General features: G+C 41.9%; 1 protein-coding gene across 4 annotated transcripts in view; it reads right to left on the reverse strand.

The window, feature by feature from the left end:
* Positions 1–18,932, reverse strand: part of SKIC3 (SKI3 subunit of superkiller complex) — a 55,621-nt gene that overhangs the window by 27,390 nt on the left and 9,299 nt on the right. For all 4 annotated transcript variants that reach the window (XM_077347600.1, XM_077347601.1, XM_077347602.1 and 1 more), the window contains 17 exons: positions 18,741–18,849; positions 15,754–15,894; positions 14,975–15,076; positions 14,156–14,295; positions 12,827–12,913; positions 12,641–12,744; positions 12,440–12,566; positions 11,112–11,291; positions 9,575–9,699; positions 7,976–8,229; positions 6,601–6,703; positions 5,450–5,626; positions 4,446–4,590; positions 4,254–4,332; positions 4,090–4,151; positions 3,950–4,006; positions 1,091–1,159 (listed from right to left, as the gene is read on the reverse strand). In XM_077347600.1, coding sequence (XP_077203715.1) covers positions 1,091–1,159; positions 3,950–4,006; positions 4,090–4,151; positions 4,254–4,332; positions 4,446–4,590; positions 5,450–5,626; positions 6,601–6,703; positions 7,976–8,229; positions 9,575–9,699; positions 11,112–11,291; positions 12,440–12,566; positions 12,641–12,744; positions 12,827–12,913; positions 14,156–14,295; positions 14,975–15,076; positions 15,754–15,894; positions 18,741–18,849 — 2,061 coding nt within the window. The remainder of the gene's footprint in view (positions 1–1,090; positions 1,160–3,949; positions 4,007–4,089; positions 4,152–4,253; positions 4,333–4,445; positions 4,591–5,449; positions 5,627–6,600; positions 6,704–7,975; positions 8,230–9,574; positions 9,700–11,111; positions 11,292–12,439; positions 12,567–12,640; positions 12,745–12,826; positions 12,914–14,155; positions 14,296–14,974; positions 15,077–15,753; positions 15,895–18,740; positions 18,850–18,932) is intronic.

The raw sequence follows: 18,932 nt of genomic DNA on the forward strand, positions 1-18,932 counted from the left end.
TGGATGCAGTAGAACTGTAAAAAAAATTAGAATCACCAGTTAGAATCTCCCAAGGCATCCTGGCAGCCTTTTAGCTCTTATGGTACAAGAAGATTTCCTTGGAATAAGAGTAGGGATAGAAGTTTCTTCTACTCTTAACCTAAGATACTAATTTAATTTGAGTGGTGCAAGACTTCACTGCAGCTAAGTAAATTGATAGTACCCAATTGCACATGGATTACCAATAGGTCAAGCTTACCTCCATGCTGCATAAGAACAAGAAGAAGAGTTGGCTCTTATATGCTGCTTTTCTCTGCCCGAAGGAGTCTCATATACCGTTTATGCACTGGAGGCTTCAATGCCAGGCTGCAGGCTGGAGTTTTAGTCATGGCAGGTTGGCCCACCTCTTCCTGCACCCACACGGGGGAGCATTTAGCCTGGTGCACCTCATCCGCCCCCCCATCTGTGCTCCTGACAGGGGGGTGGGGCAGTGAAGTTCCCAGTGCATAAACGGTCATAGTGGTTCCCCTTCCTCTCCCCACAACAGACACCCTGTGAGGTGGGTGAGGCTGAGGGAGCCCTGATATTACTGCTCGGTCAAAACAGCTTTATCAAGGCTGGGGCGAGCCCAAGGTCACCCAGCTAGCTGCATGTGGGGGAGAAGGGAATCAAACCCGGCTCGCTCGGCATGCCAGACCAGAAGTCTGCACTCCTAACATCTACACCAAGCTGGCTCTCATAAAGCTGCATGTACTTGAAAAGTGGCTAACCATGACATGAAAACAGCACTAAATGCAGTCATTTTGAAGGCTTCGGCCTTTAAAGAGAGATGGCAACAAGAAAAACTGGTGATTACAACACAGTTTATGGAAGCTGAATGGAAAAAGAGAAGGAATGACTGAATTTTTAAAGACCAAGGTTTTCATCAACTCATGCTTATATGCTTTACAGTGCCATCCTAAGCAGGGCTGAAATCAACAAGTTTAGAAGGGGAGGACTATGTTTAAGATTTCTAGAATAACCTGAATTTTAACAAGAAAATGCTAGTCAACCACTGCCCAATCCTGTAGGCATATTAAATATGTCTGAAATAAGTTAGTTTAGAACTTACCTGCCCAATCCAGCATGTCAGATAAGAGGGTTCAAGGGATTGGGCCACTTTGAAGGCTTCATGTGCTTGCTGAAAGACAACATGACATCTTTAACATGTTGGCAGAATTATGTTGGCTAAGGATGTGACTAAATAGTTACGTAAGATAAAAATAACTGTTCCTTCTCACGCTCCAACCTGACAAGTAAAGCAGGCTATGATTATCAAACAGTAAAAGCTTTGTTACCTAAGCAATATAAGGGAATGGAGGTCACTGTTTAATCAAATATGCTTGATACTTAAGCTTATAATTCTGCCCTGCCTTCTATCTATAGGAATCCTCAGCAACCAAACTTCACCCCACAACAACAGCCCCTTAACCTGATAGGACCCTTCTTGAGTCACAGAAATATCTCATGCATCAGACAGAAAAGTGAATCAGCTGCCCAGGAACAACCTGGCAGAACTGGACCCCAACAGCTTGAGGTAGGCTGGGGAAGAATACTCCGGAAGATAGAGACAGAGTTCAACGAGATCTGAACACAATGGAAAAATGGGCAAATGAGAACAAGATGCAATTTAATAAAGATAAGTGTAAAGTTCTGCATCTGGGTCAGAAAAATGAAAAGCATGCCTACTGGATGGGGGATACGCTTCTAGGTAGCACTGTGTATGAACGAGACCTTGGGGTACTTGTGGACTGTAAACTAAACATGAGCAGGCAGTGTGATGCAGCGGTAAAAAAGGCAAATGCCATTTTGGGCGGTATCAACAGGGGCATCACATCAAAATCACAAGATGTCATAGTCCCATTGTATACAGCACTGGTCAGACCACACCTGGAGTACTGTGTGCAGTTCTGGAGGCCTCACTTCAAGAAGGACGTAGATAAAATTGAAAGGGTACAGAGGAGAGCGACGAAGATGATCTGGGGCCAAGGGACCAAGCCCTATGAAGATAGGTTGAGGGACTTGGGAATGTTCAGCCTGGAGAAAAGGAGGTTTAGAGGGGACATGATAGCCCTCTTTAAGTATTTGAAAGGTTGTCACTTGGAGGAGGGCAGGATGCTGTTTCTGTTGGCTGCAGAAGAGAGGACATGCAGTAATGGGTTTAAACTTCAAGTACAACGATATAGGCTAGATATCAGGAAAAAATGTTTCACAGTCAGAGTAGTTCAGCATTGGAATAGGCTGCCTAAGGAGGTGGTGAGCTCCCCCTCCCTGGCAGTCTTCAAGCAAAGGTTGGATACACACTTTTCTTGGATGCTTTAGGATGCTTTGGGCTGATCCTGCGTTGAGCAGGGGGTTGGACTAGATGGCCTGTATGGCCCCTTCCAACTCTATGATTCTATGATTCTAAGAAGGAAGCACCCAAGAATGACGTCAGACTAGCTGGCAAAGAAGGAGTGAGGTGCACATATGTTTATCAGTGAACAGGTTTGTTGATATGAGCCTGATTTTAAGGCTAGTGACGGAATTTGTCTATTGCTAGCAGGAAGGGCTGGAGAGAATAATGGTTACCAGCCACTTGTCCACATAATGGGGGTATGCTTTAACTGCAAATAAAAATGAAATGGGGTGGGGGGTAGGACCCAGTGACAGTCCAGACAACAAAACAAGCAATAGGGCACTGGGATACCAATATGGTTCATCAAATATCTGTAAACCGCTCCGCAGTTATTAAATAAAAGAGTAAGGGCAAGTTGGGAGGAGTTAGGGCGGGCTCTGTCCGGGATAAAAACTCGGAGGGGCGAATCAGGAGCCACGAAGTGGCTCCTGATTTGCCCCTCCGAGTGTCAATCCTGGACCAAGGAGGCAATGGAGACGCGCACGAAGCGCGCCTCCTCATTGCCTCCTTGGCCGCCATATAACGCCTTGCTGCGGGGAAAGGAGCAGGGACACTGCGTCGAAGACGCAGCGGCCCTGCTCTTTTCCAGCCGCACTACCTCCCAACTTCCCTAGAAAGGGCCTGGCACACCGCGCCCCTTCGCCGCCACCCTTCGCCAACCCTCGCTGCTCCTGCCCAGAGCTTCCCATCGCTCGCCGGCCCGCCACTCCCACACGCACCTCCTGAGCCGCCGCGGCCCTTCCCAGGACGTTGCTGCTGCCAGCCGGGCCTTGCCTGCCGCCACCGCTCTTCTGCTGACGTTGCCGCTCCCTTCCGCGGCTCCCCCAGAAGGAGAGAAGCCACAGCCATCGACCCCGGTGAGTTGGGGCCCACTCCGCCTTCTCCGTTCGCAACTTCGGGGAGGGGGGGCAGGAGCCGGCCTTCTCTCGCCCCCGGGAGTGCCCTCGCCACAGAGAGAACGTGTTCGCGACTTTGGGGAGGGGGGGGGCGGGCGCCGCCCTTCTCTGGCCCCCGGGAGCGGCCTTGCTGCGGTGATGCCGCTCCCGGGGCCGAGAGAAGACCGGCTCCTAGCGCCCATTTTATCCCAGAATAAAATGGGCTTTATTTCTAGTTACAATATAATGCAGAGATTTCCAGGGAGTCTTCAAACTTCTGTTGATTCTTTAATATCCAGAATATTAAATAGATCCCAATACATTTCGATCAAGGGACATCAATTCCAAAATGTTTTCAACAGGAAACTTCCGTTTAGAGAAATAATCTCTTAACGGAGAATAACAATGATAACAATTCTATAAACAGCTACTCCTAAACTTAAGGCATTCCAATTATAGAATTGTTATAATAGTCTTATTCTCTATTAAGAGATTGTTTCTCTAAACTGAAGTTTCTTGTTGAAAACATTTTGAAATTGATGTCCCTTGATTGAGACGCGTTGGGATCTATTTAGTTATTCTGGATATTAATGCAGCATTAATCACTGGTCTATTGACATCTTTTTTTTAGAAAGATAGCACAGAAAAATCAGTATACCTCTATGTTGCCGCTTGTTAAGTACAAGACTCCCAGATTGGTCCAGGCAACGACATTCTAGACAAAAGACAGGTTAGAAACATAAATGAAATACTCCTGAGACCTCGTTTGAAATGGATGCAGCTATCTAAACTACTTACAATTTGTTCAGCTTGAATAGATTTAATGAAAGAATGTTGTGCAAGGGCATAGTTTCCAACACCTGAAAGAGACACATTTAAGTGTAACGTCATTTGCTCAGTCATTGGAACTCTTAACACTGAGACGCAGGGACAACATTCAAAAGGCTCACTTTGAAATGTACCTTTGCAAGAGGCCACTACACCTAGGGCATTCCAGTAAAGATGGTTTTCACTTTCTAGTCTCACAGCTTTTTTAAGACACTGGAAAAAACAGAGCATGCAGTGCTGTAACTCTGCAAGTGACACATTCTTATTTGAGCTTAACAAGGAATTTATTTGTAAAAGAGGGACTGAAGGGGTTTTCTTTAAGTCACCTGTACAGATTTTTCTAATAGTTCACTGATCTCATTCTTGTCGCCGCCTGTTGCTGTAAGGTGCTGTGCTTGATGATAGTTATTTATCCCAAGATCACACCACATGTTTGGCGAGGGCATCAGTTTCAATCCTCTACCATAGCACCTAACATAGCATATAGTACAAAGCAAGACAATTGAGATTGGCAAAATAGATTGAAACATGCTAAACAGTGAACATGCTAAACTTGAGGATGATTTCAAAAGGCTGCTCTGTTTATCATCTCCTGTTTCTGAAGGCAAATGACTTTACTTATGTGAGAACAACAGAAGCATTATTTTGAAGTACAATCCAGTAGGAATTCAGTAATGAGAGATTTGAACATACAATAGAACACAGCATAGATTTAGGAAAACACTATGAAAGAACCGAGAAATCCCAAATTCCAAACAAGCATTGATAAAATGGGCCATTACGGACATCAAGATGATCTGTAGCTGTGCTAACCCTGCCTTTTCTTTCCAGCTAGAATTGCCTTGCTTTTCCTTCTGGTGGTACATGCTTCTTCCTTTTATCCATCTCTTGAAACTCTGCCCCCTGCTTACCCAAGTCTTGCATTGTTACAGTTCAGCTTCCAGACTGTAATTATGCTAGCTGATGCATACAAGCTTTACATTACTTTTTCACTCAATGTACTTCCAAAGCCTAGTAGCCATGGTAGCCATTGCCCCTTTGATCAAAGTGAAGCTGATTGGTTGCTGGCATAAGAATTTGAACTAACAGTTGCTAATGCCCAAATATACTGAGGGACATGGTATTAAATTTCTACGTACTATGGAGTGGGAAGATGGATTCTGGAAAATCTCTTCCCAAGGGCAACACTGCAAGTTTCTCAAAAATGATTACACTCTCATCCATTTCAAATTCTCAGATGATATCACTCTTGCCTCTATTAGTAACACTAAGGGAGGGGATCCAGACAAATCTGCGAAGCTACTGGTCAAAGTATGGGATATAAAATTACCTTCCTCCCAGACTGAGCAGATCACTTTTCTTTAACACACATTTGTCAACATTTTGACCAATAAGGAATCCTAAAACTTGCACATTCACTTTGGATGGTGAAATTACACACACACTACTGCAGGCATCTCCAAGCAGCTTCCAAAGGCAAGATACATCAGGACACTGCTTTGCTGCTCTGCAAAACAAAAGCAAAATTTCATATGAGCAGAATTCACTTAAAGAACTTTTATTCAACATTGTTCCCATAAAAGTACAATAACTGGAACCCTATTAACATTTATATAAGGATCTCTTTCTATGCATAAATGCAACCAAAATAATATGCAGAGATGAAAGCTTGCAGTGCTCCCTTTCTTCTATATCCTTCAACAAGTCTGACACTAATAGCCAGGCAACACTGATTCAATGAAACTTATGAGAGCTTAGCCCTTCCTGGATTGCAGCCCACATTTCTGAGCATCAGATCCACAGAAGTTCCAACATGCACACAACATTTTATCATTCTTTTTTGTATCGGTGGCTCAGAAATGTAGTGACCAACTTCATTACCATTACTGAATTGAATGGGAAACAACTTGTTTTATTATTTATTTAATGTCTTATATTTATATGCCACCCTCCATGTGGGTCAGGATGGTTTATATAAAATAGGGGTAGTCAAAACTGCGGCCCTCCAGATGTCCATGGACTACAATTCCCATGAGCTTCTGCCAGCATTTGCTGGCAGGGGCTCATGAGAATTGTAGTCCATGGACATCTGGAGGGCCACAGTTTGACTACCCCTGATATAGAACATAGGAATAAGTATAATACAATTCAGCAGCAATATCAAATAAAGCAACAGTAACTATAGTGGTTTTAACAATATTCCATTAACGTGGTAACAATATTAACCTATGATCCCACAGGTGGGTCATTTCGCAGGGAGGGGTTCTGGGGGCCGGGTGGCTGTTGTTGGCTCGGCTGACCTCAACCAAATGCCTGGCGGAACTTGTACATATCATTTACAGAAACAAAAGCATCATTTCTTCTACAGGATTATAACGAATGGTTTCAAAACCTATCTTGTTGATTAAAATACAACAACAAATAATTAAAAATGTATCATATCCTTAGTTGGCAACATGAAATATATATATAAATACTAACCGTGCTAAAAAACTAAGTGATTGTTCTATGTAGTCCAGGGCTTTACCATCCAGATAATCAGCAAGAGCACTCTTTGCCATCATGAAACAGCATTCTCCCAAGCCTGAAGAGATGACAACCTGTTAGTATGTGATGAGGCTACAACAGGTTGGATCCAGAAGTGCCCTTCCATGTGTAGAAGAGAAGACTACTTCTCTTCTTCAGTATGCTTGCTGAAGACCTGTTTTACACTGTCACTAGAACAATGCCCAAAAAATTAAAGCTCAATCCAAACCTTCCACTTCTACAAGAAACTGTGCAACTCTGGCAGATGCAGCACCATTAGAACTACAGTCCGTCAGTAACCTTTTATTGGCATAAAACAAGTGTAAAACATATAGAAATAGGACTTAAAAATGCAATGAGATAATAAATTAGCCCATGGGGTTACATAACCAAAGAGATCTTAAAATGATAAAATAAGCTATAAAATATAGAATACAAAATGGGCAGCATATTATAAAAGTATCTTAATTAGGGCTCTGGCGACTACCTCTGGATCTCTGTCAGAGAGCAGGAATTGCAAGGTCATAGACTTACTACAGAATAGCACTGCATTCAAATTCCTGCATGTGTGCAGGGAACAGTGCTAGCAACTATTGGCCTTCCATTTATAATTCTTCAGACTCAAGCCCTTAAGTATAAGTTAAGAAAAGATTTTATGCAGTTGATATATTTTTAATTCCTTATGTACACATTGGAAAGTGATGGTAATACTGAAACATTTAACATCACATATACTTTCAAAAAATACTAAATACTAAATGCAAAATATTAATTGCAGTTAAGATTTGAGGAATGAATTTGTTTATTTTTATCCCAATGCAAGGCAAAGGCCACAGTGTACTTTATTGCCTTGCATACACACAGATCTCTGCAAACAAGTCCAAACAAATTCTGCACATGGGAAAAGGGATATTGTCACTGGGGGAATACTGTGTACCAAGTGAAACATATGCAAGGGGAAGGGAAGGACTTGGCAAGCAGCCAACTCATATTCATAGGTGGCAGTTTTTCCCCATTTAGCTAGAAATACACAGAAGAAATTATTTCTGAAAGCAATTTATTCACACTAACCCCATATTTAAGGACTGTAGGAAGTTAATGTACAGATGAATCATAGGACATTTAAACACCATGTTTCTCTTCGAGCCCCAAAAATAAGCTAGCCATTCATCTGATTGCCAATTGCCTATAATTACTAATGCATTTTGCTACATTTAGAAGCAGGTTCAAAGGGAAAATGATTAGAATTTAAGTATGGAACAATGTTAATATGATCATAATTCTGCAATGACAAATATATAATGCATTTCACCACCACAAAAATACATACCTTTCAGAGCAGGGACATAATCTTTTGATTTCTTTAGGATATGCTGATATTCTGCTATAGCGTTTTTATATTTTCCTAAAATCTGCTCAATTGCTGCAGCCTTATAAATACTATATATAGTCTTGGGATTCAGTTCCTGAGCTTTTCGGAAACACTTTAGTGCTGTTGTGTAGCCTCCTCTGCTCAGATATGCCTCTCCTAGAGACTCCCAGCAGTTGGAATCCTTTGGATCAGCTCGTAGAGCTGCCTGCAAACTTCAAACAATTAAGAAATATAGGCAGTTAATGAATTCATAATAAAAATTAGACATCTACACTATTGCAGTTATGTTTTTCAAAGTTTGAGATTTTGAGAACAGCAATCTGAAAGTCTAAACTGTCACAGACCCAAGAAAATATCCATAATCCAAACACAAACCTAAAAATCCTTACAGTAAAGTATTGCTTAATCTACTTCTGCCCTCCCCCACTAAAGACCCTATACACAAATTCCTATTTGCTGCCTTACATCTCTTTCTGAAGGACAGCAATGAAGAAGATGCCCTTCTCATCTTTACCAGGCCACTTCATAACTGCAGAGCTTCAGCAGAAAAGGCTTGGGCAGCGGAGGACAGCAGAGAAGGAGGGGCAAAAGAAGGGAACTGCAGCCAACAATGAGAGGAACCAGTTGGCATACAGGTTCATAACAGAAGAGAGATTTTTTTTTAAGTTCAGGATCTGAGCTACTGGTTTTAGCAAATGCTAAACTACTTAGTTACCATTTTAAAAAGGATTTAACCAGCAGTTCATTTTGACAGACAATCGCTGCTACTGTGCATTGTAGTGGGATGTGAAGGAGCCCCCTGAACAGAGAATGTCAAACAGACAAGACCCAGTGTTCACAGACCTCTATGTTGCCTGTGGCCTTAAAGCAGGCCATTCAATTATACTCGAGAGCCAGCTTGGTGTAGTGGTAAAGAGCGGTAGCTTCTAATCTGGCAAACCGGGTTTGATTCCCCACTCCTCCACATGCAGCCCACTTGGGCTAGTCACAGTCCTGATAATTCTGTTCTCACAGAGCTCCACCTACTCACAGGATGTCTGTTGTGGGGAGAGGAAGCAAAGGCGATTGTCAGCTGCTTCGGGACTCCTTCGGGTAGTGAAAAGTGGGGTATAAAAGCCAACTCTTCTTCTTTGTCTTCTTTGGTTGCATCTTATCCTTCCTTCTGCAAGGCCCACTGTTAGGGAGCTGGAGAAAAAAGGCAGCAATAGGATGCTGTTGGTAAGGTCCAGGTTGGTTGCAGCTGTTTCTTAATAGCTGTAGTACACTGCAGCATGCTTTCAACAGTACCATCACATTGCACAGCAGCAATTCACTGTGGAAAGGGGGTTTGCATAAGCTCTACTCTACTCTTTGAAGTCCATAAGTACAATAAAGCAAGAATGCAACCCAAACCCCTGACATAAAAGCAGAAGCTGTTAAGTTACTCATGGCAGTTATTGTGAATTAGGACAATTTGTCAGATTTTAAGAGAGGGAAAATATTTCTTAAAAAAAAAGTATGCAGACATTGAGACCATCTGCTTAACCTGCATTTTGCAGAAGACTGGTATTCCCTTACTCTGCCACTGCTTCTGAATGCTGACCAGCTCTCAGGAAATAAAGTCCACGACGGAGCCAGGCCCACTTGGCTCTCCCTGCACCAGCTCCTTCTGTTACTTCTGTCAAGACAGCAAGGGCAGTTTCCTAGCATACAAGATAATGGTAGAAAAAGAAAATAAAAAATTAAGGTATCTTCACATTATTGAAATATATGCTTCCATTTCTCTGGATACAGCACACTCATTAGGGGAAATCTGTATGAATCCTATCACTGCCTGAGGCATTAATCAAGTTTTATTTGTTAAGAGCAAGAAGTCATCCTTCTGAGGTGGAATCCTACTTCCTAAAATATAAATGACAGGGGGTGGGGATGGCTATGGTTATTCACTGGTAAAGGAAAGGCATGCATTGAGGGATTCTGTTACTACGAATTTGGGGGTCTACAAATTTGTTTCTAAAAATTTCCATACCCAAGAATGGAAGACTGAGGACTGGCTAGAAGTTTTCCAACGCACTGGGACGTACAGAGGGTTTTTTCAAAGCCAGTGTGCCTCTTTGAGAAAGGGTGGCATAATTCCTGCCCTCAAGGAAGCATTTCCCCTTACCCACTCAGTCAATCCACCTCTGGCAGCTTTTATCAGCTATGAGGGCATGAGCCAACAGAAAATCATCAGGATGTATCAGGCACCTGTGGTGGACCATCGAAAGACATCCACCACCCCTACACAGGATGTTAAACACCCTCCTATTGCCAGAAACAACCACAAATATTATTTTCTTGTAAGTAATAGAGAAATTCTACTCATTTTTGGAGGTAATCTCAAATTCTCATCTAGCCCAGCACAAGTGGGTAGCATACAGCATATGAGAATGAGTAGCCCCAAAATTCCTTTATAGAATTTTAAGCACCTTTCAGTACACTATCCCTTTCTTGCTTGACATGTAAAAGAACTCAAAAGGTCCCCAGTTCTTGCTACAATCATAACTGGACTGGTATCCAATTATCTCCTTTTCAAATGCTATGTATAACAAAACAGGTATGCTAATGCTCTGATCTCCATTTCCACTTAAAAGAGTCTGTTGGCTGATCAAGGAGATACAAGGGAAAACAACAGAAATTCTAATATTATGTTTATATTCCAATATGCTTTGGATAGCAGCAACAGAAAGCACAAACTGGGCCTCACATATGAAGCACTTTTCAAAATGTGGTCATCTCTGCTAGTTGTTCCAGTTGTTTATTTGCGTCTTTTAGTAACAGTACATATAAAACAGATTATCATAAAAGATGCTGAACTGTTGTGCCAGAAGTCCGTAAAGCCATTTGGTAGGTAGAACAGTTAGGAAGGGATGGTTGTGTGTTAGTATTACAATAAAGAAGCAGTCAAGAAATTATGCCAATTTTTTTTCCTTGTTGGAAACATTAATAGCATTACTCACCAGAAAGATTACACTCAAAAGATATGTTTTCTAGATTTCTGTGTTTGGGATATATTATTACAACTATTTCAGACACTATAAATACATAAAAATAGTCAAAATTAGGGGTACAATACCAAGTCTCCAAGCTCTGTGCTTAAGTCAACTACAGCTGCTCCAGCTTCTCCATCCATTCTGTCTTTCTCAAAAGCCTTTTTATAGCAGCCAAGAGCTCTGTTTTTATCACCAGCTATGTCCCTGTAGTATTGACCTAAGTATCGGAAAGCACTCCCCAGATAATAGTCCAATTTTGCTGCCTACAAAAAACACAATAGGTCATTTTTTCATATACAAATTGCCTTGTAGTGCACAACTGTTCAGTGCTGTTAGGGGTCAGCATGCTCAGCCAACGTCTGAAGACTGAATACAATGAAAAGAGCCACCACCAACCACAGAAACTGCTGCTGTTCCTTTCTGCAATTGCCACTGGCGTGCTGGTATACCTGGCTTGCAGGGTGAGGCACATTAGCATGCAGTGACCGTGTGAGAACAAGGCCTAGGAGACCAAATCCTTACCACTACCCAGTGGAGGATAACAAATGAGCAAGCAAAAGGCCGTGGCTGGTACTGATTCTCCTTCTCACCTGTCACCTCTTGGGCAATCAAGCAGGGAGCAGACAGAACAAGGAGGAACTTCAGCCAGTGCTGAAGGGGATGGTAGCTCTGAGGAGGGAGTACTAATGCCGGGATTCTAAAGCTGGAACTGACACTGCTAATGTAACAGGAAAGCAATACAAAAAAGGACACCCATGCAGACATGGAAATATGCATTTGACCAGTGCTGTAGAAATAAGAGAGGGTGGAATTAGGAAGCAGAAAAATCAAACCCTTTCCCAATTCAGATGTCTCTTTTCCTAAGCCCTAAGGGGAATAAATAAAAGAGTAAGCCCTAAGGGGAAGGAGAAAGGGCGGGCTCTGTCTGGGATAAAAACTCGGAGGGCCCAATCAGGAACCGTGAAGCGCGGCTCCCCATTGGCTGCTTGGCCCAGCCTTGCCTTGCCCAGCCGGGGACTCACCGCACACAAGGAGAAGCAGCCTTCCGCAACGCTTAGTACTCCCACTGGCTTCCCCTTGCCCTCGCAAAAGGAGCAGCGACACTGCGTCACAGACATCCCTGCTCCTTTCCCACCTGGGGTCCCTTCCCAATGGCCATTCACTGCCGCCGCTTCCCCGCACCCAGACAAACACAGACACACACAGACACACACACACCCCCTCACCAGCCAAACCTCCCTGGCCGCCACCCCCATTGCCCCGCTGCCGCTTCCCCGCACCCACAGACACACACACACATCACCCCCCTGGCCACCCCCCATCGCTCCGCCGCCGCTTCCCAGTGACCACAGACACAGGTATATGGTGATCCTATGTCTACAGGAGAAACAAATTGAATTTATGTTTTTACCTTCAGAAATTGAGTGAGAGCTTTGGTTTTCTCTCTTCTTGTCTCTTCACTCATAAACCAGTAAGTGAGACCCAGAGAAAAATGAAAGTCTGCTACTTCAGCTTCTTTTTCAATAGCTCTCTGAAAACTAAGAGAAGCTGTGTTTTAAAATGTGAACATTTTGAAAAAGTTTTTGTTCCCCAAAACACACATGCACTTTACCTTGTTTCTGCCTGGCAGTAGTTCTTTTGTGTGTAATAGATCAATCCTTCAACATAGTGAGCTTCTGCCAAGTCAGGATGTGCCAGTTTAAGCTCTTCTACTATCTATAAAGTATGAAATTGTACAATTTAGTACAAAAATGGTCATCTTTTTACAGAAGGCGACATGACAAATGAAACTACTAACCTTTAAAGCTTCATTAGGAAGTCCTTTATTTAGACAGGCCTGTCCTTTAAGGGCTATAAGCTTGGGATCATTGTTTATGTCCAAAATCTAGAAACCAAAGGCACATCACATGAAGTCTCCATCCCCAAAAGACAAACAAACCTCAAACTTAAACCACAGACATAGAAGAAGAAGAAGAGTTGGTTCTTATATGCCACTTTCCCCTACCCGAAGGAGGCTCAAAGTGGCTTACAGTCGCCTTCCCATTCCTCTCCCCACAATAGACACCCTGTGGGGTGGGTGAGGCTGAGAAAGCGCTGATATCACTGCTCGGTCAGAACAGTTTTATCAGTGCCGTGGTGAGCCCAAGGTCACCCAGCTGGCTGCATGTGGGGGAGGAAAGGGAAGGTGAATGTAAGCCGCTTTGAGACTCCCTTCGGGTAGAGAAAAGTGGCATATAAGAACCAACTCTTCTTATTATTATTATATTTGTGATAATTATTTCTTATAACCAGTCTGATTTAAAAGATATGAGCTTAATACAAAAGTATACCTATGACCCTTCTCTGAAGGGTTGTTTTTCTTAAAGAAACGCAAATATATAGTTTAAATTCAATGTAGAGTGCATTCATGGCATCTATTTGTTTCCAAAGAATCCCCAGAAATAATAAAATTAATTTGTTCATTTATTTGACCACCAATTCTCCAAACATGTCCTCCTGTCAAAAACATCAAGTTTTGCGTCATTTACAGTCAACTCATCAGGGTCACATGTCCGGACAGCTGTCTATGTATTAGTTCTCCAACATAACCAGCATGTCTCAGGCCCATTTGGGTGCCAGAGAAAAGAACCATATCATTAGCATGTCACAAGAATATGGTAATGGTAAGGATTTCACTTTCAGGAACATAAGAGATTTATACACAACCTAAAAAGGAACAGAGCCAGAGTACAGTTCTACTTGACACTTCCACTATGTTAGACTAGCTCTTCCTTTCAATAGCCTTTTCATTGACACAACTGTTAGTCTCCAACCAAAATCAGAAAGGAATTTTAATCTCAAGTCTCTACCTTTGTAGCCCCAGTAGCAGCCTCCAGGTCCAGACCAGGGTTGGGCGCTTTGGCCACCAAAGCAGCCATTCATGCCTGAAATACCTTTAATGGCTCAATACTTGATAGAGTCATTGACAGTATTGAATTCCACCCACACTTCTGCTCAGAGAAAAACCTTTGCAAACTAAGTGTGGAGTTTGTGCAGGGCCCAGGCCTCAAATTTAATGCATTTGTTCACATATTTTTATTTTAAACAGACAAGTTAAGCCCTAGGTGAAAAGGAGCTAGTCCCGTACCTGATCAAGGGAATTTATGGCTTCTTCTGCAGCTTCAGTGCCAGGGATTTTAATCAAGGCCTCTACCTTGAAACGATGAGCAAGGTTTTTCTGTTCCTGAATGGAACTGTGTTCACTGAGTTGTCCCAATGTCCTAAGAACTGTCAACAGGAAAGAATTCTAGCTGTAAAATGGACTTAAATGCACTTTCACTTTAGTAATTTGTTTAACATTTCTGGTTTACTTTGACATCTGCTTGAGAAATTGCTTCTTCTAAAGGATATTGCTAAAACTTTCTATTTTTTCATCTTTACATGATATTTTCAAGGATAAAGTCTCTCTAGATACAGCCATTTGTGTAATTTAATTAGTACTGTTTAACCATCCATTCTGCTCCCATGCCATTCTTTCCAGAATTTGGAGCAACATTAACAAAAGCTTTAAATACACTAACAATACGTATCTAATAGTGACAATTATTACAAAGTCCTGTTACTGTAAAGTGGCAATGGGAAGAGACCTTTTTCCTGTTATGAACATAAACTTCCCTTAGATCCAGGAGCTCCGTCTATTAAAGCAATGAAAACTTTTTATTCACATTAGATTGTCTTAGATGAAGTAGCAATTATTCCTTGCCAATTCTACCCACAATGATTTTATGGACTGTTATTTTACTAAATAGACCGCTGTTTGACAATCAGGTTAGACTTTTTCTAAATAGATGTTAATATTTTATACAGAAAGACATGCCACAAATAAACTGTTCACCTTAAAATTTTAGAAGTTTTCTATGAAGTGCATTTAATAAGAAACCACTGTTTCTCTCAGCTGTACAATTACCTTGATTGAAAGAATGAACAGCTTCTTTGAATTTGTGCATTTTCAGTTGTGTTTCTCCTAAGTAACGCCATCCTGCTGAACAGCAACTGGTCTGCTGCAAACCTGGCAGGAAAGGTTTTTCATGATTGATTCAACGCGCTTCAAAGGATGTTACTTGAATGCTGTAAGGCCTCTCATACCAGCCTTCTAATAGTTCTGTGACTAGCCCAAGGTCACCCAGTTGACTGCATGTGGAGCAGGGAATCAGATTAGAAGCCGTTGCTCTTAACAACTACACCAAGCTGGCTCACCAGGTTTTATAGTAGTCATAGGCTTTATTGGCAGTAATAATTTGAAATTTTAGCCATTAAAATATAGAAACCCGAAGGCTGAAAATGAGCCTGGCTCCTAAATTTGTCAAGGCCTGATGTAAGGTGCAACAAGAACTTTTTGTTTTCCCTCAGAAAGTGCCTCAAGACAATTTAGATGGGTTTGGATCTTAACCTACTTTGCCACTTGCAGGAGGCAGCAGTGGGCGCAGGGAGTTGACAGTTTCCCTCATTGAACTGCAGACTCCCAATCCATCCCCAATATGCTTCCCAAGAATCCATGGACTGAAAACAGAACTGCAGGGGCATCGCAGGTTACAGCAAGAGCAGGGAGGTCAAAATGTTCCCTTTCTTAAGTGGCACTGAGCTTGTGTAACAAAATCAAATCCCCCGATTTTACCAATTTAAAATCTTAAAGATAGTATATAAACACCCCCCCCCAAATAGAATGCACATTGTCCTCCTGCAAACCTTCTGTTAGATTTCTGTCAGCATCTTCATACTTCTTTTCCTGAAGGGATCGAATCCCTAAACCAATGAGAGCGGGACCACTTCTTGAGTCAATATTCAGAAGCCTGTGACAACAGTCCACAGCCTCCTCAGTGAAGCAACCTGGAATACAAAGAAATTTTCTTTTAACTACACTTAAAAACTGAGAAAGAAAAAAAAATTGAGCATTGTTTCCTATAAGCTGGATTTCTTCTTGGAAAAAAATCTGACTTGTCTATAAGAAGGCACTTCTTAATTGTTTAGGGTATGATTTCTAGTTTCTACCTTGGGCTAGACCAGCAGTTCTCAGCCTTTTTTTGCTGCAACCCCAACTTTGCCAGCGGCTGGTACAGCAGTGGCAGTAGCATGTGCAGGTGGTGTGAGCACGCGCACAACAATCGAGGTGGCATAGAGGCAGCTATTGCCATGGCTCTGCTGTCTCTACTGGCCACCGCCTCAAGCATCCACCCACCGTCGGACCACGTGGTGACCCTGGGGAAGGAGCCAAGCAATCCCAAATGGGGTTGTAACCTCAAGGTTGAGAACCACTGGGCTAGATCAATTTTCCTATCTCCACATGCAAGCGCTATGCCTCCAAGAGCCTGTTTTCTTTAACAGAGGACAATTAAATAATTTACAGAATCTAAAACAATTACTGCAAGGCAAAGTGCCATGGGTTACAGCAACTACTTTGCATACAGAAGGTGTGCCCCTGACACCTCCAGTTAAAAGGATCAAGTAGTGGGTGATGGAAAAGACTTTGAACTGAAACCATGGAAAACCTCTGCCACACAGAGTACGATACGATACAATAACATTTATTGTACATAGCCAAAGGCCATTACAAAGCATAATTAAAACAATATGGTACAAATACGAATAAAACAATATTTCTCCAATACTGCGTACATAAAATTGTAAGCGTGGGCTACTGAGTTACAATAAGAATAAAAATTGGTTTATTAAGGTGGAGACTTCTGTAAAAATGCTTTGGCTCAGATCTTCCCGGCGGCCAGAGTGAAAAGTGCTATCCTATATGAAATATAGGGGTCTGCATCTGATAACAGATAGGTGACTTTGTCAAAATCAGAAATGGAGTATGAGTTCAGTAATAACTTGGCAAGGAATTTGCACCTGGGTTCGGAGTACAGGGGGCAAGCCAAAACATAGTGGGGCAGGTCCTCCACAGATGAATTTCCGCATATACACAGGCCTTGGGCTGTGGGTATTTGGAGATAGCATCCAGAGAGCATGGCTGATGGCATCATTTCAAACCGCAGAGATATTAGGGCCATTCTAAGATTACATGTTGATATGTTTACTAAATATGATGCTCTAGAGTGGTCTTTTTAATTGTTTTATACTATGGGGCTGATTGTGACAGCAGAATTGAAGAGTGATCAATCAGTGAATCAGCTTTGAGCACCCAATCACGTACATCAGAAATATTGGCTGATGTATGCAGTAAATTGTCTGGTATGAGAAATAATAGAACTAAAAAAATCAGACTGAGTCCTGTCTTTGCTCAATAAGAGCTTGAAACTTTGATGGCTTAAAGAATCTGATTTGGTTGTGATTGCCACACAAAGTACACAATATTGATTTTGACAGAACCATGGTTTGCCTTGGTGTAAGGCGATTTCAAGTTTTTAATCATATAAACAAATTCTACCTTATGACATATAAAGCTGACTGTATTCTAGACTGAGCTATGAACAGCATTTTTGCATTTTTGATTCAAGAGAATCTGAAAAGATTGTTTTTAGAGCTCCATTTTCAGACCACATCATATAGATCTCTTTGGAAAAGGATGGGGCATGACAGCAGAAATTTAGAGGAGGTCTGCTTTATCTTACTTTATTCAAAAAAGGCCTCTGCAGAGCTGGTGCAGAACTTGGGGGCCTGCCACCAAACACTGGAATCAGCAATTTGGGACTGTTTGTTTACTTCATTTATACCTCATACTTCTCCCCAATGAGGAGTCAAACAGACTTGCATCATTCTCTTCTCCATGTTATCCTCACAACTATCCTGCGAAGTAAGTTTATTTATTTAGGGATTTATATCCCACCTCTCCCGACAAAGTCGACCCGAGGGAGCTTACAAGTAAAAGCAATAACGATACTTCATAAAAACAATTAAAAACTGACATTTACAGTTAATATCAAGATGGAAGTACACATTCAGCACACACATACCCCCTGCAAGTAGCCCATGGTCACACAGAAAACATCTGTGGCACAGTGTGGCTTCTTAGTGGTTTCCAAGGTAAGGGTAGGATCTGCTAAACCACTACACCACACTGGATATGTGGGTGCTTTATAAGAATCTATTTTGCCCTTATCCGGGAGTAGCTGCTTAGAGCACAGAATTCTAGTGCTTCAGTTACCAGGACCTGCAATGGCTTGGGGGATCGTGATAGTACAATAAGCAATAAATGGTTCCAAGGCAGGGTGAGGTGTTGGTGGATGTGTGTATAAAGAATTGTGTGTGTGTCTACATAAACAAACTTTAAGAAGAGCATACATTGAACACTGTCTGGAATATCACAGGAAACTAACAGCAGTAACATAATTTGGCTCCTGGAACTCTGCCCCCTCCCCTCCCCCCCAAGAATCCCACTATAATTCTTTAATCACATGTTATGGCGATTGTCAGGTCTGTATTAAAAAGGCACGCCTTCCTTGCCATACAGAGGGTAAGCAATGGCCTAGCTACAGTTTAAAACTCCAAATGCAGCAGGTGACTGATTTGGACTCTAAGAAACGTTTCATCCTTTTAAAATGAAATAAGTAACTTAACTGTACATTTTCCCTGTGATAAACTCAACACTGCTAGGATAAAATCTCTTCTGCCTAAGGAAGCCTCAAAAAGAAAGACAAAAGAGATGATGCAAAAGTGAGGCAGATAGTCGTCAAGTAATGGACAGTAGACTAGCTAACCATAATTTTAAAAATCACCTGGATTACCTGACTGAATGAAGTGTAGACAAAGAACTTCCAAAGGATAGCTCATTGAAGGATACAAAACCATCATATCTTCACAGGTCTTCTTCAGTCTAGGAAACTCATGTGGAAACTCAATTTCCGAAAGAGAAAAACCAATTAGCAATCTTGTCAGACGTAAGCAAAATTAAAATAATTTATTTTAAAATGGAACAA

Source organism: Paroedura picta, chromosome 7, assembly GCF_049243985.1.
Source record: "Paroedura picta isolate Pp20150507F chromosome 7, Ppicta_v3.0, whole genome shotgun sequence".
NCBI classification, from domain to species: Eukaryota; Metazoa; Chordata; class Lepidosauria; order Squamata; family Gekkonidae; genus Paroedura; species Paroedura picta.